At 43.3% G+C, this 27,037-nt stretch overlaps 1 protein-coding gene across 2 annotated transcripts in view; it reads right to left on the bottom strand.

The window, feature by feature from the left end:
• The window catches only part of LOC119386622 (coiled-coil domain-containing protein 149), a 35,223-nt gene extending 9,738 nt beyond the window's left edge, over positions 1 to 25,485 (bottom strand). The window contains exons 1-9 of one of the 2 annotated variants that reach the window (XM_037653908.2): positions 25,322 to 25,485; positions 22,688 to 22,846; positions 20,713 to 20,769; positions 17,899 to 18,003; positions 12,518 to 12,640; positions 10,291 to 10,466; positions 9,354 to 9,426; positions 2,677 to 2,743; positions 270 to 402 (exon numbers count right to left, since the gene is read on the bottom strand). In XM_037653908.2, the coding sequence (XP_037509836.1) occupies positions 270 to 402; positions 2,677 to 2,743; positions 9,354 to 9,426; positions 10,291 to 10,466; positions 12,518 to 12,640; positions 17,899 to 18,003; positions 20,713 to 20,769; positions 22,688 to 22,846; positions 25,322 to 25,378 (950 nt within the window). In that variant the 5' untranslated portion in view covers positions 25,379 to 25,485. The remainder of the gene's footprint in view (positions 1 to 269; positions 403 to 2,676; positions 2,744 to 9,353; positions 9,427 to 10,290; positions 10,467 to 12,517; positions 12,641 to 17,898; positions 18,004 to 20,712; positions 20,770 to 22,687; positions 22,847 to 25,321) is intronic. The other variant, XM_037653909.2, reaches the window with a different exon arrangement.
• Between the last annotated feature and the right edge of the window lie 1,552 nt (positions 25,486 to 27,037).

The raw sequence follows: 27,037 nt of genomic DNA, 5'->3' as shown, positions 1-27,037 counted from the left end.
TTGCATCCTACCGAAATTCAAATCTTGCTATTATTCAAAGTTGCTTCCACTTCACTTTGACCCAAAAAGAATGACATTCGCTCATGCCTTGTTCCAATTTTAAAAGACTATTGTGCAGGTTAGTTGAGTCATCACAAATATGCTCATTTTTTTTAATAATATGTGATATACGTTATTTGAACTATTCGATTCAAAATTATTTGACCAAATCACTACTTGGTTTGAACCAAACGTATACTATTCACACATCCCTAGTAATGGCCACTTACTTGTTGGCCTTTCGTTGGTGGTTGAGAGCCAGGGTTCGGTCGTTGACAGCCTCCAGCAGGAGGGCCACCAGGCTACGTAGGTCGGCCCCCGCTGTGCTCAGGTCCAGCGAGCTGTCCTGAAGCAGCTGCTGCACTGCACGTCACAACAGAGGGCAGTGACATGCAAGGCAATTCAACACAGTCATCAGCAAAAAAGGAATAGGCAAACAAGAAAGTAGTACTGACAGTTGTGCGAGTTGGTATGGATGCATTATGAAGAAAAACGGCACAAGAGAAAGACGAAAGGACTACCACACGAATCGGTGCTCGTGTTGGTGTGGTAAGAGTCTTTTTGTCTTTCTGTCGTGCCATTTTTCTTAATAATGCATTCATACCAACTTGCACAGCTGTCAGTTCTACTTAGCGTAATTGCTAGTACATTGGGCTCTCATTTTATTTAACAATGTTCATTCGGGACTTGTGTACGTGCGGTAAAAGTCTTTTCGACTTTCTGTGAGGCCATTTTTCTTGATAACCAAGAAAGCACCAAGCTCTTAAATATTGTGCACACTTTAGGGCATAATTTTGCAACATCCACGTCATAGCCTCCCTTTGTTTCTTACAGCTCCTTCAAGGTATAATAAGGTCATCACAACAAATGACTTGCACCAAGTGAATTGTGCCATACGGGCTTGTTGGTCGCAATGTGACTGGTCAATTACTTGTGGTGGAAACACTTGTGGTTGACTACTTTTGGTCAATTACTTGCGGTCAATTACTTGCGTTGACCACTTGCGACCATTTGCAACTTGCGAATCTGGGAAGCAGTAGTCAAAATAATAGCTTTCTTAAAAAGGAGTGACGGTTTTGGGTCAGTTGCACGACTGCACTGGCAAAGCTTATGAACCACTTAGACGCACAGAAACAGCACGTTTGTCTTCATGTTTTACAAGGTGATTTCATTGCGAGCAAAGGACAACACGAATCACGAGGCACTTCAGGCAGGTGATGCAAGCTGTTGGGAATGTCTGTTGTAGCGAGTCGCTTCTTGGTCCCAAGTCGCACTTATCTGTGCAAGCTCTGCAAGTCACCAGTGGAATGAATGCACCCTGAGTGAAGTCAATGCATCAACGGAAGGAAAAATTATTGTAACAGCAATTTTGTATTGCACCACGGCTAGCTACTGCTACTAAAACGGGCAAGAAAGCATTACAATTCTAATAAGCCATGCGAAAGCTTGTAGCAGCTTGATGAACCTCTGCACGTGCACCATTTCTTGCATGACTTTAGAAATGGGAGGGTGACTTTACAGATGGCAGATAGGAACCTAATACATACAAAAATTTCCTATTTTCATATCCATTAGCTTCCAGTGTTGCCGCTGGAAGTGGTCGCAGCACCTGCTGTGCGGCACCATCTTTACAAAAAACAGCAGCATGGCCTGTACTGTCTTATCAATACTCAGCCAGGTGCCCAAGTCTAGCATGGGAACCACCTACACTCACATAGATGCAGGCTTTTAAAGTGAGCAGAAGCCCACACATTAATACCTGCCTTTCACCTTTGTCACATATACTCATCTTCCTATAAGATCAACAGTTCGGCTACATGGTACGGTAACAAGTTTAATGCGACGTGAAAAGGCAAAGACAGAGGAAAAAGAAGGCACAAGGACGAGCACTACCATACATTCCTGCCATCTGATTCATATTCCTAACATCTGACCAATAAACCAAATGGTTAATGGTCATGTTGCCTTGTTATTATTATAGCTCAACACACAGTAAAAATAATTTCCCAGCATGAAAAAATTGTCGCATTTCTTAGAGTTTCCCTCATAGATATGACAAAAGGGTTCTCCAGTATTAATATCCAGATTTGTACTCGTAAGGCTCATACCTTCAAATGCTTTATGACTGAAAACTGAGCTAGTTAGCAAGTATTCATTTCAACAATATGACATTTTTTGTAGGAATAGAAATAACTGAAGCCTTTCACATTAGAAAAAACAAAGACTGCATGAGCCAATCTGCCACTGATGTGGCTTTAGGGTAAAGAATATAACTTATCAGCACATGCAGCAATTTGACATAAAAAGTATTATGCACATGTTGAATGAAGGGGGCATGAGCCAAAGATGCTCCGCATTGTTTTGAGCATGTGTCATGTGGTCTGACGACTTTCTATATTTTTCTGAATAAAAATTAGTTGACAGTCAGTGTATGTCCCATGCACTTTGTGTCCCACATTTGCTTGTGAGCGCTGAACAACCTTCAATGTCATACTTTCAAGTATATTAGCTTGTTTACACAACGCATATTTAGTGGATGCAAAAACATGCACCACAGAGTGTCAAACGACTTATAACTGGAAGAGACTGCACAGTGCATGTACAACAACAAAATCAGAAGCGAGTCAAAGTGCTCACTCTGTTTGCTAGAAATCCCGGCCAGGGCTGCTGTGCTTGCACGACCACGATTCTTCTCTGCCAAGCTCTGTTGTCGCAGGAAATGGAAAATGTGCATCGTCTAACTAATAGCACCTCTAGTAACTTTCAAATGCAGCTTAACGTACAAAACCTTCACTGTTTCACACAACCTAACAAGAGGGCACGGCTGTAACATGCTAGCTAGGCTCACGTACTGTGTGATGTCAGTGCAAATTAAAGAACACCAGATTGTCAAGATTTCCAGAGCCCTTCACTACGACGTGCCCAATTATCATGTCGTGGTTTGGCCCGTAAAACCCCAGATGCTATTAGTGTTATCATCACTGCATACATGGCTTGGTTGTGTCAACATAAGTTGTTAAGAACTGCTAAGTTCTCTGTAATTTTACTTTGTGAATACTTTACAAACACAAACGTGTTTTAATTGTCATATTAGACAGCACTAGAGAGGGCTGGCGTGCCATTATAGACACTGTCGAATTCCGCCATGTTATCAAATTTTATAATGGCGACATTTTAAGCCAATCAGAGTGGCCGTAGCAGCCCTCTGGGCCAATCGGAGTTGACCAATGGCGGAATTTGACAACATGGCGAACTTCAACAATGTCCAGAATAGCACCCCCGATGTAGGCTAAGGTGCACTATCCCATGTACAAGCAATAAATATACATTGTAAATATGTCGCACTGTAGCAATATGCTTCATATACATATTTTTTCATTATTTTTTTTTTTTTTGTTTTTCAGCATGGAGTCAGATGAAGCGGTGTTGTTATTTCCGGGATCAACCACCTAATGTTACGGAGGAAAAAATCAACATTTTATGCGACAGTTGTAATAAAAAAATTATAAAATTAAATACAACACATTGTACAATACAAACATGGCTGTTTTGTATTGTACAAATAACATGAATGTCTGAGATTTTTCTTTTTCCTGTTTAACACAAGAACGAGGGCACAGCTGTTCTTTAAAACCTCATAAAAAGCACTGAGGTTCCCTAAAATAAGAAAAAAAGGTTAGGAGTACCAGCTTCAGCCTTTAAAGAGATGCAAGCCAGTTTAGACCAAATTATTCTGTCCATTTGAATTGATATCACAAAAAAAAGGTTGATTCCTAGAGGGAAATGGAGGTCACTGCTCTTTGCTTATGCTGAATTTCACGAGTAAACCTCAGCATTGTCATGTCATTTTGCCATCATGTATCTCGGAGTATTTTTTGTGCATTTGAGCCATTTTTTCGCAGAAAAAAAAAACAGTTTCAAACAGTTTTAGGTTGAATCCAGAATGCTACATTAGTATCCTCCTTTAAAGTATTGTTGTGGAGTTAACACTATACCATAAAATTCTAAGTAAGCGCCCCCACAATTCTTCCTCCTAATTTCAAGTTTTCACGCTGTTCCAAAAAAGCGCTCCCCACCTCACCTCCCTCCCGCTCCATGCCCCCGATCACGCACTGCATCTATACAACACTGGCCTGCTGGAATCCCATCCAATCCTGCTTAGCAGCCCACTCTCTAAGCGCCTGTGCCTGAAACATGTCGTGAAATTTTTTTTTTCTTTTTTCTACGCATAATGATCACACTCCAAACTTGGCAAAAGACACCCACGATGACTTTCAGGGTCCCGCGAGCCAAAGTATGGCCTTCGGGATCTGTATTCAAAAATGGTACCTATGACTGCGTAGTCGGCAAAAGTAAGGCCTCTGAGATTGACGTTTGTTACTTAGAGCTGTTGCGTTGGCAGATCATCGGAGGTGCTTTCATGCCATGCTTCTGGTGTTCTTATCACATTACCTTTGTGTTTCTTGTGTTTATGAGCTGTTGTTATAATTCACCGTGCCACGAACGAGAGCAAGAACACTTCTGAGGAAGTCCATGTGCACTCCATTTTTTTTTCTGGTGTGGAAACTTTGCCACCACCATCCTGCATTTTGGTGGCATTCCAGGAAAGGCCCCCCGTAAACTTTGGAGGTAATTTCGATTTGCTAAGGGGGGCAAGGAAGGTGCTTGCCCGGCATTTTAAAGTAGTCTCTTCCGTGATACTGCAGACATTCCCAAAGCCATGGTGTGCTAGGTAGTGTGACAGCATCAAGATGATAGTGCAACCCAGTCATTTGCTTTTCTGGCTTTGCTAGCTCACAAAGCCTTCTGGCCTCAGTAAGAGTGACTTTTGTGGCATTCTAGAAACATGCTTTATCATAATCTTATAGTCCACTGCAAGAATTCCTTCAACAAACTAGCCTTGCATGCTTCCACCCACAATTTGTCATTTTTGCTGTTTACTTGTTCCATGGCTTATCCGGACATGGATGGACAGTTAGTTGGGACGCTTTTTTGCCCTGCTCATCATGAAATGATTTTTCACTAGAGATTGCGTAATAGAATGCACTACAAACATTTCTGTAAATATCATATTTTTTATATAGAGAAAACAATATCATAGAGCATCCCTGCTCAATGGCCACTGTTGGGCCTGTAACATATATTCAGATGGACAGATGAAAAGAAAGGATGGAAGCATGGATGGATGGACACACATATGGATGAATGGATGGATGGAAGACAGAGGGATGGATCTACTGGAGAAAACTCTAGAGCTACTGTCTATGGGAGCTGCAAACTTGGCACTTCAGCCGCCGTGGGAGTGACGGGCAGTACGTTGATTTGCCTAGACTTGGTCTTTCAGGCTTCTAACAGATTTGTGACTTAAGGGGAGACGTGGGTCTTGAAAAATTTTTTTTTATTAGTTGGGTTAACTGAATGAAATTTAATACACTTATTCAGTTTTTTCTGCAGATTACAAATCTTCAAGTAGATTTTTATTATCTGCATTAGAACAAAAGTTATACAATTTCTGAGAGCATATTTCTTACGGTACTTTTTGGCAACTTTGCTTTGTCAAACACAAAAACAAAATATGTGGCAAGACTGCGAGAGAGCTCGCCTAGCCGATGATGCTAATTTGATTGTTTTCATCGAACATCGAATGCAAAATAAACGGACGCAAATATAAGTGAAAAAGTTTTGCTTCATACATTTTATAATTATCGAGAATTATCATTTGGTAAACAACATTATAAGAAAATAAATAGCATCACCGGCTAGACCAGCTTTCTGGCAATCCTGCCACATCCTTTGCTTTTGTGTTTGACGAAAAGAAGTCGCCAAAAATCCCCATAAGAATTGTGCTAGAAGACGTTGTAGAACTAGCATATCTTTTGTTTTAATGCAGCTATCAAAAATCTACTCAGAGATTTGGAATCTGCAGAAAAACCCGAATAAGTGTAATAAATTTCATTCCTTTCACCCAACTATTAAAAACACACTTTTCAAGACCCACGTCTCCCATTAAAGGAGTGGTGACACAAAAAATGCCCCCACCTCCCCGAAGGGAATCGTGAGGAAATGCGAATGCATTTCTTGCGCCGAGAGTACACGGCGCAGTAATTTTAATGGCGTAAATTAATGACGAGACGAGGATTTGTACCGTAACCATTTATTTACACATTCATCAGCACCTGTTTGTGTTGTCATTGTACCTGACGGCCATAATCTCAGCCTTGTGGTCGCCGTTGGCGTTTCACAGCGGCGTCTCGAGCACACATTTCGAGAGGCGCCCAGCCAGCGGACGGGAGAGTGGGGCGCAGGGAGGGGAGAGAGCGAACGGCGAGAGAAGGAGCGGCGAAGCACTGCACCCAATGCCACCTAGAAGAGCGGTGCGGAGCCGGCGCGCGCCCGCGCAAACCGCGGTGAGGAGGCGAAGCGCGCGCAGTCACGTGGGGTGTGACGTCGCTGCGCCGTTGCTACAGACGCTCCTCTCCTTTCCTCGCGCCGTTGCTATGGGACGGCGGATTCAGGGTCGCTTATAAAGTGCATTCGCACTTAAAATTCGGACACCATTTGACTGTTGAATCACACTAATGGGTGCATATAGGTGCCATCTGTACAATATCAGCCACAAATACAGCCTAAAAGGTATTTTAATTGAGTTTTGAAGTTCGTGAAAGTGCCGGATCGGAAATAGAAGCAAAAGACGATGAGGTCATCGAGCGGATACCACGTACGTCACGAGTTCTGGCCGGGTTACCGGAGGCATGTACGAGACAGACAACGCTGGTAGCGACACCTGATGATGCATATCCTTACCAGAGACCTACAATATAACATCACAGCGACTTACTCGCTTACTGATTCTATGTAAAGCATTTGCAGTGAGATAATTAGCAACTCACAGTATTCTCATTGCTTTTTTTTCCTGACAAGAACTACAATGCGACGGAAAAAATCGAAAAAAGATTATTGTAGTTGGACAAAACGCCACAAAATGTCGCTACGGGCTCCGCAGTTGTACGCAGTTGCTGCTACTGCTGCAGCCGTCAGCAGCTCCGGTAACCAGGTGCCCGCAAACGATAGGAAGTCTACAGACGAACTAAAGCTCTTGCAGCCGGGATCATATTGCGTAGTGGACAGATAACTGCTTCGACCCTCCGACGTGCGTACGTGGGATTGGTATGCCTTGAGAACGCGGCGTTGCCCGATATAGGTACGAGTCAGTAAAGCGTACATCATGTCATTTGCATGTTACGCATAAACACTGTTACAGAGTGCCAATGTTGTGATTTCAATGCTTCCTTCGTCACTTCTCATCCTGCTACTTTACGAATGATCGGAGCGAAAATGTTTCAGCACGTCTAATGCTGCGGCTACTACAAGCCTGGCGGAAAACGTTGCCTCAGTTGGACAACGACTACAGGAACAAAATCGCAGCTACCGGCGAGATTCGCAAAGTGAATCGAGCTTTTCTTACTGATTTTTACACCCCTGCCAGGTCTTTCGTCGATCACTGCACTAGATAAGCAACGTAGTTTGACAATCGAGGAAACAAGCACTCGCAATGCTCAACACCTGCTCAACACAGCAAACGAAACAGCAGCACTGACAACATAGCAGAAGCTGGCCAGTGACGTCACTAGTTTTTGCGGTCTTGTTTACCAAGTAGACCATCTACGTCACGGGGCTACCGAGTGCTCTTCGAAATCAAAACTGCCTCCGGTCGTAACATACGAGCATATAATTAAACATTAGTCTCGCGCTGGGGCAAATGAGTTTCGTTGCCGCTATTATCGAGTCAGTAGCCATTGATTAAGAGCAAAAAACAGAGGTTCACAAGTTTTCTGTCACCACTCCTTTAAATCCATTAACCGATTCATTTACAACAACGTGTTTGACGAAAAGAAGTTGCCAAAAATCCCCATAAGAATTGTGCTAGAAGACATTGTAGAACTAGCTCTTTAAATCGGAAATAAGAAAGAATATAAGTAACCTTGGGAAATTAGCAGAACTAAGGAACAAATCAGTGGGCTACCTAACAAGACATGGTGAAGAATGGTTCGTGCCGACACCTCGACTTAACCTTGGAAAAGAACGCCTTCATTATACTTTTCCGTCTCTGCTGAATAGTTATGCTCTTACTGATTTTGATCTGTTTACCTGTACTCGCAAAGAACTTCACGCTAAGTATTTAGATAACATGGCTTCAGTTTCGGTTTAAGTTTGTTTATATGTACATAGTGTTGATTTGCGTATTATCAGGTGATCCTTGTATAATTATGTAATCCTTACGTTTTTGAATTGTATAATTTCTACAACTGCCTCCCTGCTGTACTTTAGGTTTGTAGACTCGTCAAGCTGCCTTTAAGCAGCTTTTACCTACAAAAAAAAAACCCCTTCACCTGTATTTGTAAGATGGGAAATAAATTGAATTGAATTGAACATCACATCTGTAAATGCAAGAATTTGCTATGCCATAATTACACAAGGCCCATCATCCTACTGCGTTTGAAGAAAACTTCAATTGCTCAAAAATTTGGAAAGGTACAAGCATTTAAAAAAAAATTGGGGCGGCTACGTACTAGTGGTGCAAAGACTGAGCAAGCAGCAGAGCCTACCCTTTGCTGTACTACACTATAGAAAACTAAGCTATATGCTTTAACCTCCTCCTTTCCCTCCTCCTCACCCTTGTTTTTCACCCCTTACTATACTATACTACCTATACATGGCTACGGTAACCAAGCATTTCCTAGAATTTATGAGTTACTGATCAATTATTCAGTGGCCATCGATTGGTTTTCACAACGTATTGTTCATGCATTTTTGGGTCAGGCTAAGCTCATCCAAGCATTTTCTATAATGTATTGGTTATTGATCAATTATCGATTAGCTACTGATTGACTATCAATTTGTTATCACAAGGTATTGGTCATGCGTTTGGGCCATGCTAAGCACATCCAAGCATTTTGTCGAATGTATTGGTTATTGACCGATTATCGATTGGTTATTGATTAGCTATCACTAGGCATCGGTGGCTATGTTAGCAGCTGCTTGGCACATATCTGCTTTCAGTAGTGTATGCCCGCCGACTTGACTTAGACTACCTAGGCTATGCAAAGCCAGGCCGAGTTTTTGCGCATGATGGACAGACTAACGGCCAGTATAAACAGCTCCGTTATTAAAAATCAAAGCCATGAGAACATCAGAAGCCACAAGCACGAAGATTAGACAAATTTATGCATTGCCCATGCTTCCCACGGTAGCTGAACTACAGCTGTGCCAGATTTTTCTTTCGCAAGTTATTTCTAACTACGATGAAAACCCACCTTGAATTTGTTCAGCGATGCCGTGAGCAAGGACTTCTCTTCCTGGGCAAGCTGCAGTCGCTCGTGCATGTACCTGGGATAAAAAAAAAAAAAAAAGCAGGGCAGAAGCTGTTGCACCGAAAATTTATCTTGGATCATCCTGTTTCCTCAGTCACTCGTAATTCTTAGGGTGTTTAAAAAAGTCAAAATTTGTAATCATATCATAGTGATAACCGGATATTCAACTGACTGATGATTCAGGAGGACTCTGGTGATGCTTAGAAAGTTAGAAAAATAGCACTTCACAGCGATGAGCAGGTCCAGGAATGGTAATTTGGTTTTATTATCTGAGCTTGCAGTAAATCTCCCATAACTTCCTAAAAGTACTTTGTAACTCTGCCAAAGTGCTTAAATGGCCAGCCAAATATGTCATTAAAAACAAATCCATCTCTCAGTATGTAAAATGCTGTCTAGAATTACTTGTTCTTGAGTGGCATTACAATGGATAAAAACTGGATGTTCAGAAAAAACCATTGGCAGGTGAACCGCATGAGCCATTTGCATGGGCCCATTTTCATATGGCTGAGGGCTATCAAAATTGCAGGTTACTGCAATTTTAATAGCCCTCCAGACAAATGTGCCGCCTCTTCTTGCACGACACTGTAAAATTATTTTATGGGATGCATGGATTTAGCATTGCATTCCACTTACACGAAAAAAAAAATGCATGAATTGGCACAGATGAATAACACCTGGCCATCGGTTACCTCAGCTGCAGACGTGTAATTTTAATCTATTAAATCCCACACTAACCTTGTCAACAGTTACACTGCCTCGACAAGATGGCACTTAAAATCAGTGACTGCTGTCAACTGCTGCTATAATGAATGCAGTGCTGACACCCACAACACTACAATGGCCTTTATAACCACAGAAAAAATGTCATGTGGTTGTGCACCTGTTCTCCATGAGCAAGGCATCGACGTCGAGCGGCACGTAGTCGGCACCTCCGCGCAGTGCGTGGTTGAGCTGCAGGTTGAGTCGGTCCACCTTCTGCCGGTACGCGTCCCCCGTCCGCACCAGTTCCTCCTTCTCGTCCAGCACTGCTTGCAGGTCGCACTCCAGCATCGAGCACTGCGGGGATGTCACCAGGCAAAGATATGCACAGTTGCCTGATGGTGACGGGGTAAGTAAGCAGTTGTGTCACTTGTGGGTCCCTGCCAACAACGTAGTTGCGCTCTTCCACTGTTCAGTTGTGGTTTTTATAGGTGAAATTGCCAGAATTCATTAAGCCGCAAAAATCAGCAGCTTTAGCTTTTTTCCCCATATCGGTATTAGGTCAATACCTCCTCAGATGACGGTCTTCAAGCCTGCCATTGGGACTAATTGTCTCAATCTCTTAGAATGTTGACAGGCGTGATTTTCGGGACTAGGGTACTTTTCTAAGCATCATTACGAGCTATTTTTAAAGGTGTTTCTGTATGATAAAAACAGATTTTTTTTAAAGGGAGAAATCGATGCCGTCCCATTTGCAGCAAGATATATAGAAAACACCCAGTTCTCTCAGAAGAGTGCTTTCCAAAGTTTGTCCTGGTCTGTAATTTAAAGGGACACTAAAGGCAAATAACAATTTATGTCAGAGTGAAAGCCCAATGTATGACAACTTCTAAAACGGCAATATTATCAACAGCAGTGCCCTACTTACCGAGAAATTAAGCTAAATGTATCACATGATGAGCGCCACGAGTGGGACATTTTCGAAGTGATCCCGATGACGTAGGGAAGTCGGCCTACAATAAAAAACTAGTAATCAAACTAGCAGCAGTAAAAAAAGAACATTCCGAGCATCAAAAGACGTAATAAAATGCTGTTTGTTCGTTTCCGCTTGATTCATGGAAAACAAAACCTCCGTGGCGTTGCATGGGGAACGGCGCGCGTGGTTCAAACATGGTTCAAAGGTTCCGTTTTCGCCGAACTGTGCCTCGCCCGTCTCAGTGGTAGTTTCGGGATCGCGTACTGCCGTGCGTGTTTCGCACGCTCGTGAAAGTCGCTCTGACAGAAAGTTCGACAAAATGCCGCATGCGTGTGATATTGCCGGATGCCCGAATGGTGCTTAACGCCAGTGCTGCAGCAAGGAAACCGGCGTGTCTTTTCACTGGGTGCCGCGGAATGAACCCTTACGCTCGAAGTGGCTTAGTGTCATGCCATTGCGCCAGTGTGCTAAACAGTCAAAACCTCTGCGTGTGTGCTCGCTGCACTTTCGTACTGAGGATTACGAGACCAACCGCAACTTCGTGACGGCTTTGAATGTGCCCATCCGAGCAAGTCCTTGCCGCAGCGCCGTTGTTGCTACTGTGGGTCCCGCTACTTCCGCTCGGCTGCTACTAGTGTCGGCGGCCGCGCAGTAAAAGCGGGCAACGTTGGGCACGGCAGCAGTGACGTATGAGAGTCGTATTTTCAGGCGGGAGATTTGAAGCGCGCTAACGCGATGCGGACCACTAAAAACGTGATTTTATTTCAAAATAAGCACTTCCTTGGCACAAAAGCAGCGCTACGAGGTTTCTGGATCGCTATTTCAACAATCAACGTCGACTTAATATTTGCCTTTAGTGTCCCTTTAAACCCAGGACTGCTGCAATACATTTTCCCCCTTTTATGTACTTTCTTTCACCATGCCAGCTTCCACAAAAATGAATTTTGCAAAAGCAATATTGTACCAGAATCACTTAGTTGTATTACTTCTTTGCTTAGTGAATGCGTATCGCAAAGGCCCCCTCCCCCGTGAGTGACCTTGCAAATAGAACCTCACGCCATGGCAGCAATATATAGGCCAGAGTTCTCCAATCATACGAGTTGGGAAATTCGCCATAGGTCCCATGTATCAAAATCCGGACACACCATTGGCTGAAATAGCGGGGGTCTGCTGATTGTCATGTCATCTATTGACTAAAAAATAAACTAATAAATGGTCGCGACGACACCAGCGTTGCGTGCGACGTTGAGCAGCTTGTGAGAAGTGCATGCAGGGGCAGCGCCGCAGTGCTCTAGTGTTTTGTATTGCTTCTCCCAGATGGCGTGACAATCTGCAGGGCTCCGCAGAATCGACCAGGAGCATGTCCGGGTTTTGGAACAGAGTTTCGCAACTGGTATGATTGAAGAACTCCGATATAGACAGGGTCACTAACCCTTGACTGCAACACCTCGAGCTGTCGCACCAGCTCCTGGCGGTCCTGCTTGGCCGAGCACTGGGCGCACGGGTCAGACAGACGGCGGCTGCGTCCCTGCTCCTGCACCTGCTCTCGCAGAAGCTGCACACATTCAAAGCCGAGTTTGTATGTTCAAACGCCAGCTGAACATTAACACACTAACAAAAAGAACAATAAACATTTTTTAGCTACTGGGTAACTTCTCTCATGCTATAAGGATTGATCATTGTGCAGAGAAGTACTTGTTGTTTGTTAAACCCAGTTAAATGTAAATTCAGGCTTGAGCAGTTGCAAGTGGATCATGTTTAGCCTTTGTGCTTCATGCTATACAGTAAAAGCTTGTTAATTCGGATTTCACGGGACCGGAAAAAATGTCAAAATTAACGAAATGCCAATTTATCAAAAGTGCCAATAAAGCAGTAAACAAGTGCCTGTTACATCAATATACTATCATTTTCTTGCTGAATACATAAATCCTGCCCTTATTTTGCTTAAAGGGCCCCTCACCAGGTTTGACAATTTTGAGCTGACGAGCGCAATGCATACACTGCGCGTTCACGATCACGTCTGCCAAAATTTGCAACGCTACGCGCCGTGGAAATGGGTCAAATTTCAAGGTGAACGCTGCTTGCCCTTCTTCTCGCGGGCGCGCGCTTTAGAGAATGAGGGGATGACGTACATGAGAAAATGGCCCTACGTAGATGGTAGTGCTGTGACGTCGCTCCTCTACGTAGACGACTGTGCTCTAACGTCGCCAACAGTAGCACGTGACAATGCCATAATTATTTGACACGACATGTGTAGTTTGTGCAATTTGTTGCTTGAATAGATTAATAAAACTTGAGAGAAATAATGAGACGCACAAAGGCAATGTGTGCTTGAATGTTTGTTGCTTGAATAGATTAATAAAACTTGAGAGAAATAATGAGACGCACAAAGGCAATGTGTGCGTCTTTTTCATTTTTTTTTCTTGAATTGCAGCGAGATGCGGGGCTGATGTGCCTCCCTTTCACATGCGTTCGTCTCCCCGCGGTTAGCGCATCGAGCAGACGCCAGCCCTGGAAACGAAAGTGATGTTCTGGCGCGTTCGAGCACTCATTATGCTCATTTATTCTACCACGTCCAAGTAAACGTTAATGCGCCACTGGCTCATGATACCGCCACTCTCGTGCCCGTACGAATCTCTCAACTTGCATGCCCGTCCCGCAGAAACAGGCAGTACACCACAGAGAACGCCGACAAAACGCCCATGGCCGCTACATAAAAAAAAGGTAGCGACCGTGCAACGCCACTCGCGTGCTCGGGCTGGCTCGGGCACGTCATGCGCAAGTGACCATGCATGCGCATGACGTGTTCATGCGTATGTGTCAAGTGAAGAGGGTAGGGAAGGGATTTGACTTGCTAAGGCTACACGGGGCGAGTGGCAAGGGTTTGAAACTCGCCTCCTCGCATCATGGTTTCGCGCCGCTACAAATTATTGTTTTTCTCAGCTCGTAATGAACCGATTTGAAAAATTCTTGTGGCATACTACTCTTCATTCGGCACACAACAACTTCCAGCATCTAACTAAAATTTGCTATGTGGCCTATGAGGGGCCCTTTAAGAGCAACGTAAAAGCCGCAATATTTGTCATCGATCCTGCAGTTTCGTTCACTATGTGATCACAGAACAAGACTCCCGTGTTGAGTTAGCCCGAAACATGCTCTGCACCCCTCCCTTATTACCAACACCACCAAGCGCACGTGACGATAGTTCTTTTGCAGACAAAATGGCCGGCAACTGATCGTTCGTCCATTGTGATGCAGCAAGCGAGTTTTATACCAGCATGCGGACTGCGGCTGAAAGCTCTTCATTTTCAACAGCTTCCGCCATATTTTGTGACATTGCGCGCTCATTGCATCAGGTCAAAAGGTAGCTTGTGAGCGTTGGATCTGGATGTGGACAAAACCATGGTCACTAACTGATGAAGACAGCCATGTGGACAGACCTACCTCGTTTGGGTTCTCCTTGACCGCCATTTTCGCTCTTTTGCGTCGCACATTTGCATAGGTCGGCAAACTCACTCATGAGTTGACTCACTCAGATTCAGACTGAGCCGTGAGTCTGAGTCTGAGTGAGTCCAGGTGAGTAATATTTTAGTGAGCTTGAGTCCGGTTGAAAAAAATTTTAGTGAGTCTGAGTCCAAGTGAGTCCAGTAGAGGGAAGCTTTGGTGAGTCTGAGTCTGAGTGAGCCCTATAATCACAAAATATATTTCTTGAGTGAGTCTGAGTGAGCTCGACACTTCTTTGCTGACCTATGGCTCTATCTACACAACTTCATCATTACTATCAGCCTTATGTCAGCTCACCTTTATACTCCCGCCGACTCACATATACTTCAAAGCACTAGCGTTCATACACCAGCTCAATATTTATTAATCAGAAGCCTCAGTTACGTAGAAGGAGGGGAGGGGGCAGGCTGACTTTCCCCCCGCACACTCTTTCAGAGGAAGTTCCTGATAAAAATATCTCGTAAGAGCCATCACTTTCAATAAAAATGTCCTTACTGGATTGCAACCAATGATAATTCATATTTGAAGGTTCGAGATCAAAAGGCCCCAAGTAGAGCACCAAATATGCGAGATATTGGTGTTGAAGAGCATTAACACCATGGTAAAAAAACCAATTATGCGCTAACGGACTCATGAGTCGACTCACTCAGACTCGGATAGTGCCGTGAGTCTGAGTGAGTCCAAGCGAGTAATATTTTGGTGAGTTTGAGTCCGAGTGAGTCTGGCTGAGAGAAATTTCAGTGAGTCTGAGTCCGAGTGAGTTCAGTTGAGGAACATTTTGGTGAGTCTTGAGTCCGAGTGAGCTCTAAGGGCAAACTATATTTCATGAGTGAGTCTTGGTGAGCTCCACATTTTTTGCCGACCTATGCACATTTGTGGCGCTTCTCGCTCGACGCACTTTGAGGATCGTCCGATTTACCGGGTTGCGGCCAAATATGACCGAATTAACGGGAGTTTGATGCCTTAAACAATGTATATGCTGGCCGGGACCAGAGAATGTGCCCGAATTATCCGATTTTCCGAATTAACGAGCGCCGAATTTACGAGCTTTTACTGTGATAACAAAGCTTTGAAAGAAGACTTAAAGGTTGTCAGTTAGGCTTACCTAAGTTGGCTTGTAATATACTAGTACAATTACCATGTGCATGTTTTGTCTTGACAGCAGCAAAACCATGACCTGTGTTTTTATTCTAACAACCTTACAAAAAGATTTCATTTACCACTTCGTGTCTGCGGTTAAATTTCACAACAGTATTGCAACAACATGCCCAAACTGATACATTCAAATTATTTCAATTAGAAAATTATTAGGGGTGTGCGAATATTCGAAATTTCGAATATTTTTCGAATAGTGGTTGCTATTCGATTCGATTCACACTGGAATTTTATTATTAGAACTATTCGAACTTCCCAAAAACAAATACAGTCAACGTCCGATTGAAAGTTTTTTCCTTCAGATTTTCAATATGCTTCACCTCATTACACTATCGTATTGCGGCAAAGCTGCCTTTCAAGCTCCGTTACGGTCGAACTTAGCCAAGAGACAGTCAACGTCTGATTGGAAGTGGTCCCTATATTTTCAATATGCTTCACCTCATCACACCCAATATTGTGGCAAAGCTGCCTTTCAAGCTCCGCTACGGTCGCAAATGTATTAGCTCAAGAAAACGCTGGTTCCAGCATGGAGATGAAAGATGTGACAGAGGTGGGGGCTCAATTAATGCTGTTTTGGACCTGAAATTTGGGCAGGAAGTCCGAAAAATCGGAAGCCGAAGGCTTCAAGCATCCAAAATTTCAGATGTTCTTATATATTGACGTCTACGAGGCAGATTTGCAACTCCGGACTTGAAGGGAGCACACCCTTGACCACCACATCAGTTGGGCTTCCACAGAAGTTGAAAGAGGAGGAGAGGCTGAGGAAATGACATCTTTGCCTATTTGGTTGCACCAAATCATGTACATAAATACAATTCGGCCTCTACATTGCCTCATTCTTGATAAGACAACTATGAAACACCACCCCGCCTGTGCTTCATCAACCTAGCGAAAAGAAACACTTTCATGTTGCTATCTCATAAGAATACGCTTAGGAATCCTCTCTAACTTTTCTTTCTGCAATTACGCTTCGAAGTATTCGAAAAATATTTGAGAAATATTCGAAAAATATTCTATTCGATTCGCACTCACACTTCAATATTCGAATTTGCTTCGCACCCAAAATTTTGCTGTCGCACAGCTCTAGAAATTATTAGGCTTAATGGCAAATGGTGCCATAATAACACTTCACCTAGCCTTCTCTGCTGGTGCTGACAAAACCAGGTCACACTTATGAGTGACACAATACATGGTGAACCCTGAGAGGAAGTTTACAAAGGCTTAGAAAAAATGTGCAAGTATCCACTCTCTTGCTCCGTTAAATAAATAATCGAAGAACATTCAATAGACAGCAACGTTAAGAACTGGAGTTACATCATTCTCACTGGGCAAACGTACCGTATAAAAATGCTAATCGGCACTCGTGTCTGTTACTGCGTTCCGATAGCATCAGTTAGCTTCAAACACCAGAGCTAGCCAGTTGAGCAAGTCGAGATGACTCAATGAAGTGATAGATTGCTGGGTGAATTTCAACTTATGGCATGCTACTTATCAGTGCACTGTTCAGCTGTAAAACATGACGCTAGGGGGATGATCAAAACATAGAATGCTATTTTTATGGCGCCAGCACCTACCAACATTATGTTTGTCGGGCAGCACACTGGAATTTGCCCCCAGCCAACTGGAAGTTACGTGTTTGCTTGAATGTTACGAAACCCCAATAAAAAGGAGGTAATGGTTTTTAAGAGTTGTATAGGATTCATATGATACCAGAGTATAACTTTAGTAAAGATAAGGGCCAATTAACTGCCAGGATAATTAATGAAAATTAATTGAATGAGTTCACTGAAGAGCAGACTGCTTTCTCGCGGGGATGTGCCATCTTGTACCCACTACAGAACCGTCTTCTTCCACTCATCAGCTCACTCAATGAAGTGGACGAAGGTGAACAAGCAGCACCAAGTAGATTGGATGTGTACACTGAAGCTATGCAAGTGGACGACCACAAGTTAACCTAAGGTGTACTCAAGTGCACCAAAAATTCACCAAACGCTAGGGACGGGTGCCATTAAAAACACTTAAATGGAACGTTGAGGTCGTCTGAACGTTTCGTTTTTGGTGCCTTGCTTCACCACACATTGTGCATAAGCTTCCATGATTACTCAAACTTTTCTTCCGTCACTCGTGCATGTGAAAAGAAGACAATCTTCGCACCTTGCCATCTTCAAGAGCTTCACGGAGTTTCTGGCTGAGTGACTCGTTCTCCGACTGCAGCCGTCGGTTCTGCTCCTTCAAGTCACACAGCAGCTGTGCCAGGCTCTGCACACAAACGGTAGAGGGCAGTTACGATTATTGCTTTTGGCCACACACATAGCATTAAGGTCCAGGGCCGTACTTTTTGAGTATTCTTTTTCTGTTGTAATCATGTTTGTCATCTTCTGCTGCATCAGGAGTGGCAAATCTACAGCCTGCAAGCTATTGATGTGGAAAGGTAAGAACAAACAAACAACACGAAGTGATAACAAAGTGTTGCAATGCCACAGCGCACGAAAGTGCTTTCAATACGTATGTTTTTTATAATCCTACAAAATTAATATAAGCATTTGGACATAGGATAAATATAAAGTGCCATAAGCATACTTCAACTCACATTTGAAAGTTTTAGAATTGGGTACCAAGGCTTTGGGTTCCTTTGCTTTGTGTAAGTGTGCCATTGATGTATTAGAACAGGGTTTGCCCCTCGTAAATCAAAATGTGAGAGAACTGCGCTTTGATTTTCAAAGGGTCAATGCAGCGGAACTTGGAAGATGGCTTAGGTGCGCATACTATTTTTTAAAAATAGGGGCTGGAACGCAAACCCATTGAGTAACTAGTGTATGACGCACATGCAGTTGCAACAACCCAAGGCACTTTATATGTGAAGTTCTAGGTATCCCAATCTAAAGCTATTGATTGTCTGTAACGATGTAACAGCTATATGCAGCATTTATGCAGCACTTAATTGTAAGTGCAGATTCCTGAAAGGTGAGCTGGAAGTAAATTCCATGAAATTCCACACGTGCAGGGGTTGGCATGTCAACATGGGGCATACAAGTGAAAATAAAGTGCTTTTAGAAAGCCTTTGTAATTACCAAGCTACAGTTCCTCACATATTTTAATGTGTTCTAGCACAAAACACTTGCCACAAAGGCTGGATGAGACGAAGCCAGAACAGTTTTACACCACAGTGAAAGACAAAATGCTCACCTTAGAGTAGTAATACCACATTTTTCACTGAGACAATCTACTTTTTTGGATATGTTGGACATGATGAACGTGCGCGCGTCCACGTGCATGGCATTGCAGGTGTGTAGCCAGAAATATCTTCCGTGTGCGTGTGTGGGGGGGGGGGTTTACCCCCCAAATTACCCCTGCCATGGACGCAAAGTGTTCACATCCACACGTGCTGACAACCTGAGAAATCAGTGAAAGTTCTCTTTCACTGATTTGCATGCACCTCCACGCACCAGAGGATAATTTCCAAGAGCTTTTCTCACCTACAGCAATGTATTTCATATTGCTACATATTACTATACTTTCTGCAAAACGAAAGCAAATTGTGTGCAAGTATGTGCAAATATGTGCAAATATGATCAAATTGTGTGTATTCAGCTAGATCTCATCTTCAAAGCTGATAAAACAGGTTTCTTTTTTATCCAACTACCAGTGCGCGGTTTTGAACCGCTATAAGATTTCAGTGAGGAAAAGTATAACGATCGCAGATGAAGCAAACAGAAGCAGGCTTCCAAGATCACATACTAATTACAGAATTTATCCTGCAGTGAAAGGTAAGTTCTGGCAGAAAAGACTGAAGGATGTACAGTTAATTGTACTTAGAAAATGAAATGATTTATTTGCTGTCCTATACATTTCTGCACAAATGGGGGGGGGGGGGGACTGAAGAAAAGAAAAAAAAGGTGTCCTTAAACAGCCTGACGAGTTTACAATCCTTTGTTTCAACAGGAAGGCAGCATAACATATCTGCACATACATATGCACATAATTACATACATATATATAGAAGTATACACATGCATCACCGAGGTGGGTATCACACCCCAATGTAATCATGTTTAAGGAAACAAACAGTCACTGGAAGTCTCCCGAACTCCTGGTGTTTCGCCGAATGGCTAACAAGTGTATTTTCAAGGGGACAACACCATGTTGAAAAAAAAAAGAAGCTATAGCCTTTTGAAGTGGTGTCATCAAAACGAACAAATTTACTTGGCTGATGCATCTACAAGGATCCTCTGAGTTGGGCAGAAGCAGGTTTTTTATTTCATTCTCAACTCTTTTTAATGATTTTTTTAAAAACATTCCAGCACTATCGTTTTCTTTTTTAATTTCTTAATGGAGAAATCAGCATATTAAGTGAACATAAGAAATGAATTGAAAACAATACTTCTAACTGCAGAAAACAGGGAAAAAGATTAGTCACACAGAGGAGAAAGTTGCGTAATTTCCCTGCAAGGCTTGCATTTTCACTCTTTCCTACAGTACTGTAGTGCACAATGTATTGCACTACAATACATTACAGTACATTATGATACTGTAGTGTGACCTGCGCATGAAAATAAACCTCAATGCACGGGCTTTTATCATTGATGAGAGAAAAAGAGAATTTTCTGCCATCGATGAACTTAGCTAGTCTATAGTAACGGGCATGCAAAATGTGCTGGGCTTGTCTGCGGGAGGTGCAAGGTCAGTGACTACAGGTTCCACGTTCTATTACCATGTGTCCATTAGACCGACTGTTCTCAGCTAGACTAGCTATAATTGGATAATGTTCATGGTTAACAGCACAAAAGGAAACGGACAAAAGAGGAGATCAGACGACAGGAGTGCTGTGTCGTCTGGTCTCCTATTTTGTCCGTGTCCTTTTGCACTGTTAACTGTGAAAGCAATAAAAACTCTGTTCACTTCTCACATGTTATGGCTATTCCTGCGTTAAGATTGCAGCATTGTAGTCACTTCAGCTACATGACTCACCTTTTCAGTCTGGCCTTTAAGGTTCTTGGTGTCATATACGCTTGCCACTGTTGGACCCTGCGCAAAATGTTCAAGCACACAGAATTTATATCTTACTGTTTTTTTTTATAGGTCAGAGATGATCAGAGTAAAGCACTCCAATATTACGATGTTCCTTCTTTCCCTTTCGGACACTTTAAAAAAATTTCGCATGAGTTCCCTCCAGCTTACTAGAGTGGTTACACATGTGTGCATGGGCCTGCCTCATTTCCAAGGTTTATTTTCAAAAATGCACAACAAGCAGCCAAACGTAGGTACATGAAAAAACGTAACAGCAATATCATGCTCACGTAAGCCTATTCTGAGATTACAGCGAAACTATCTTCTTACTGTGAAGGTGGCCCTTCGTTTTTTTTTTTTTAATTGCAAACCACCAGCCATGATGCAGTTATGGTCTTGTAAGAGCAGTAGCTCGAGACAGCCACTCAGGCTGGTCACACTAGTGTGCTAGATCTGATCTTGGACTAGTTTCTCACTGCACACACTGCCTTTTTCAGAGAAGACCAGCTGCACACAATTTTCACCACTACACTGCAATTGAAGGCATGGTAATATTGCCATGTCACTCACAGTGCACAGCTGCTTTCATAAAAACGACGTGCAGAAGCATTCAAATCTGGAGTGCTCAACCTCTTATATGCTTTGGATGAGCACAGCTTGCACTTGCTGAACTGTCCCCAAACTGTTTTGAATGAGTGTAGCTCATGTGCTTACATGATATTTCCCCATGAGTGTTTTGAATGAGACATGCTTGTTTGCGAGCTAGTTTGTGCGTCGCTTTGCAGATGGCAGCACTGACCTGGTAATTTCGTTATCTTCCATTCACTGTTTCACATTTTTTTTTTGGAAACTTGAGTTTTTGAAATGGTGTCCTGTGGAGGCAACAGAGCTGTTGGTTCGTCGTTGCGGAAAAGCTATTCGTCATCGTCAGAACGATGAAAATTGTCAGAATGATGACAATTTTTAAATAGCGTTTTTCCTCTGTTTTTTACTGTTGATTACCAGCAGGCAGCTGGCCCACTATGCCACGGGCAACAATGAACTTCATTGCACTAACGTGACTGAGCTTCAATTTTTTTTCAATATCAAGCCTTCTTTCTCAGAAAAGAAAAACACTCAATACTATATTTTGAAAATATAAGCATTTTGGGGAGAAACGTTCTCAATATATATCGAAATGGTTAACGGTTTAACTTCGACTTTTTTCCCTCCTTCGCTTGCCCATCTTTTAATCTGGGGATGCATTACGGGCCATGCCTGGGTGAAGAGTGCATGTGATGCCTCTACAATTACAGGGCCCTTCAACCACCCAGAGGCCGCAATTTAGTTGTGGTGTTGCAACTGTGCACAAGTGTACAACTAACGTGTAGCCGTAAGAATTTTTCAAAACAGTGGCGTAATAGCAGAGTTACACGTGCTTGATCATCCACAAGAGACCTTAGCTCATTTCGCTCTTTCCTTCGCTATGCTCAGTTTATCGGCTGATTGGTTCGTCTCACCTCCAGAGCGAGCGCTCCTTCTCACCACGTGAGGAGGAACAGCGGCGAGCACGCGCATCTGCGAGCAGACAAACAAGTTCTTTTTGTGGATATGACACGACCAGAAGCGAATGTTGATGTCATGGTCAACGCTGGGGATACCAAGAGGCCTGGAGAGGAAAAGAGATTGTTTCTTGGTATTTGTGAGGCGTCCACGACTTGTAGCCCTGCCGTGTTTTTTTATTATGATGTTGATCGTGATGGTTTGTTGATTGTGAGTGGCATTGTTGATCATGATGGCATTCTGAACTCGATGCGTGTTTACTTGAAATGTTACAAAATTATTGGAGGTGGTTTAGGGGCCCTTTAAAACCACTGCCAAGAATCGTGGCACTGTGCTCAGCTATGCTCGCACACATGAAAAGAAATGCTGTGCTCTGAAAAGAGAGGAGACAGACCCAGGCCTGGAGGCGCCTGCGTAGCTCGCCATGGCGTTCACGGAGCTGGTCGGCCATGAGCTTGAACTGGTCGCGCTCGCTCTGGCATTGCTCCAGGTCCCGTGTGAGGATGAGCAGGGCCTCTGACTTGCTCTCCAACCGACACCGCAGCACACCCATCTGCAGCCACCGGGCATGCAGGTGTTTTTATGTTGTAACTTCATAGCTTTTGTGGATCACCGTGGTTACCAGTGACGTAAACAAGAGCGCCTGGATTGGTGTTGCCACCCGGTGGTGTACAGCTCAATTAACTTGGAAAACACTGAGCTAATCTTCAGTAACGGAGTGCACACTACTTTAATGCTAGCTGGTGCAAACTTTTGGCAGCAGTGAAATCGTGAACCTGTGCCTTTTTAAATGTATTTTAGACAGGAATATGGGTGGAACACAATAATGTATCTATAAGACATTGTGGTTGGTGAAGAAGCCACAAGATGTCGCCACCAGCATTTGGTAACCTGGCATTACAGTGAACTAGACGAGCGGTAGTGGGCTCACTGCATGGCAGCAGCAACAAAGGAAGTGAAGCTGCTGATGTTGCCGTGGTCACAGACGCTGCAGGCGCACTCAACGGTCACGACACCTGTTGCACGACAGTGCCATAGGGGAGATGCAACGCGTATAAACGAATGGTACTTACTGATCCACTGCTGCGCACCAGTTGTCACGACAGTCGAGTGCACCTGAAGCGTTGCTCGAGATCAATGTAGCGTCTGTGACCAACGCTTGCTCGCGAGGAGATACCGGCGGCTTAATTCACGCGTTCAACGCCGGTGAGCCCACTACCTCCCTTCTAGTGCACTGTACTGGCATTATGCAAATGCCATTGCCTGAACCAGAATAATGGACACAGCAGGGTGCAAAAGTGCAGCCATCAGTCAGTTCATTGACAGTATCAACACAAGCTAGAAGTTAGGCAATATTCTTTTAGCCAGAATCATTTTCGCCTTAAAAAAATTTTTATTGATAGATGAGAAGTTGGGCTTAAAGCCCAAAGAAGCATGCACATGGCCATCTTTGAATCCAGAAACTGCTCGAATAAAACGAGTCAATCAGGAATATCAATTCAAATTAGTTTTCCTTCCAACTGACAGAGGGATTCTGCCAGGACAAATGGAATGAATTCAGGACACACATTATATACAAATATAGATCTCACATTTTTGTTAATGTGTGCTATAATTAAAGGAATGGCAGTGGCTTCATTGAATAACAAGTAAATAATTGTAACCAGGTACATATCTATAGGTTCAGCGGGCCCTTACGGCATTTGTTTCAGCCCAATAAGTTGCTGATAATTTGCAATTAATTATAATAACTTTTATTTCTCCTTAGAACCATACATATTAAATGTTGAATTAAAACAAAAATATGCAATCATATACACATCCCTCTTCTAGAAGGTACAACTTTCTTATATCTTGTCCTGTACCAAAACAATATAAATGTGTGTAATGTATATCACAATTATAATTATTGAACGAATAGTGATGTACCTCAAATCGTGGCTTTTATATCACATTATATTCTTACAATTGAAAATTCTGTATACATTATAATTAGAGTCAAAATCGACTGGTGATCACATAATGCATTCATATGATTGCTGTTTCAGAAATCTCACATGTACTTTGTTCCACATTTACTCAGGTGCAGGCAAACCACATGCTATAAAGTTGATTCATTACAATGCGGGACATTTGGAGACACCATCAATGCACAACACGATCGAGGCTTCATGCGACTGTGAGGACATGAATAAAATATAATACATGCACTATGGTGATATATTGTATTATTGCTATGTATAATCGTGCGCATGAAGCCTCGATCGTGTTGTGGAGTGATGGTATTTCCTAAATGTGCTGCAGACTGTGTAATGGCTCAATTTCATTACTGCAAAATATTTCATTCTGCACTTTCCTGCAGTGTGCTTCTTTAAGTTTTATATTTTTTATAGTGCCTGCATGCGCCTTATAAGCGGGCTTTCCTGCATCAACACATATTGAACAAGTCAAATCACCGCTTTAAACACTAAACTAAACCTCCTATCGTGTTAAAATTCTACACTGCGACATATAACACACGGGTTCAGTATATCACCGTGAAGCAGCTGGAATGATCGTTCAACAGCTTTCGCGCGTGAGTATACGATATCGGAGCGCTCGCGCTCGAGCCCCATTGTGTTTAAAAGGTTAATAGCATAAATTCATACGTGCATGAACTTTACGAGTACTATATAGCGTACCAGCGCGATGCCCTTCGTTAGTACCGAATGCGCTGGACACACAATAGATAGCACATCGATCCGCACTGCGGCCGGATATGCCCGCATGCCACTTCGGAACAGTTAACACATGTGTGCTGGATACCATCAAACGCACGGTCTTCGAGCTTACGCCCTTACGCCCCGCACTTAGCTGCAAGCTGTGCACAAACTCTGTCAGTATATAAGCAGCGCTGAGCGATCGTGTGGCGCAAGCCGTGACAGCGCGCAGCTGCTGTCGGCGTTCGTACGGATATGTGTGTACCGGAATCGCGTCGCTTTGTGGTTCCACGCCGGGGAAAAAAAAAAAAAAAAAGAAGTCGGCTTACCTCGCTGACTAGCTTCTGGTAGTCTTGCTCGAGCTTAGCGTACTTAGACGACGACATCTCCCACTTAGGTTAGATGCGGCGAACGCATGACAACCGAAACACTACTTTCGCTTCTCGAACGCGGACAGCCGCAACGCGTTGCAGCCTGGCGCGCCCACCTACGCTGCCTACGCGCTCAGTGAGGCCACTGGCAACGTTGGGCAGTATCCGAAACTCGAAACTCGCAAGCGCGCAAGAGCGTCAAAATCTAAAAGCGTATCATTGGTGCAGACGCGAACCCAGTGAATTTCTGGTGCTTTCAGTTATCGCCACACCTGTTGCTGAAACCTTCATTAGCGTCAATCGGTATTCGATTGATAGTTTGGTTAAATGTAGCCGCATCAGCATACTAATCAAACGACACTGTGGAAATTTTATTGTTTTTTTTTATAAGTTACGCGCGTACATTTAAAACTGCAGCTCACGCTGCTGATACTGATGCAGTTTGCGCACAGCTCGTAGCTAAGTGCGGGACGCGTGTGGCACGGAACGCCTAACCATAACTGGTACACGCTCTCAGACCACGTTTGATGGTATCTAGCGCACCTATGTTAACGATTCCGAAGCCATTTTGAGCATATATACAGTGCAGAACAACATAGGCGTGCGCAGGGTTCCCCACTGAGGGGGGGGGTGGGGGGGCAAAGTCCTCCTCCCGTCCCCGTCGGTCGGGTCGAAAGGACAAAATGCTCTACATTTCATTTAAAAAAACGTGAAATACTGAAAAATGAAAACTTCTCACAATGACCTGCCTTTGGTCCCTGGCTTTCCTGAAGTAAATGTCGGAAGTGAACAGTTCTTGAATGCAACATCAGGGGCCTTTTGCCGCATTATCGTCAAAAACCTGCGTGGCCATAACTAAGTAAACGTATGGGGCAGACTTCGCGCCCCACCTGGTGGGTAATTGAGGGGGGGGGGGGGGCACTTTTATTCCACCGTTGGTAGAGCGGCACGCGCTGGCAAAATAGTGAGAACCGTGAAGCGGCACGACCTATAGGTTACTCAGCTCTAGTTCGGAGAAATGAAAATCTGCAGTGGTTCGCAAAACTGAACCAGTTCTATGCACCATTATCTTTGACCCCTTGACTAAAATGATAATGACTAAATGTGCTGAGCTGAAATATGCCAGACAGTACTGCTGTAGAGAACACTCGTCAGTTCATCACGGTTTGTTCTGTAATTTTTCATTAATTCCTTTTTTATTTCAAATCGTGCTTTGCCGAGCACATGGCACGTCCGTAAGTTTTGTGATCAGCAGGAGGAAATTAGCTCGTTAGCAGATTGGAAAGCCGCAATCAATCGTTTTACATCAATAATATATGTGAAATTTAGTGAATATAGCTACGGCAGGCAAACTCATAATTATGGCCATCTCATGACAGAACAATGCATTGCATGGCAAGCTGTGAAGCACTTCGATGCCTCCATACCCGAGGCTACTCTTTCTGGCTTTTATTTCTATTGCTATCATGGCAAGAGGTAAAATAGTAAGAATTTATGTGTGTGTTCAAAGAGCGAAATTTTCTAGCCAGATCGAATGTAAATGTTACAGAAAAACTACCATTGAATACTATATAGATAGAAATGATATGAAAAGTTTTTTTAGAGTGTCGGGTAATAAAGCAATTATTTTTCTCATAATCTTATGCACATACCCTACATGCGACAGGGCAGGAT

This window comes from Rhipicephalus sanguineus, chromosome 3 (assembly GCF_013339695.2).
Source record: "Rhipicephalus sanguineus isolate Rsan-2018 chromosome 3, BIME_Rsan_1.4, whole genome shotgun sequence".
Taxonomy (NCBI): Eukaryota; Metazoa; Arthropoda; class Arachnida; order Ixodida; family Ixodidae; genus Rhipicephalus; species Rhipicephalus sanguineus.
The sequence above is the reverse complement of the archived record's forward strand: the minus strand, read 5'-3'. Positions and strand labels throughout refer to the sequence as shown.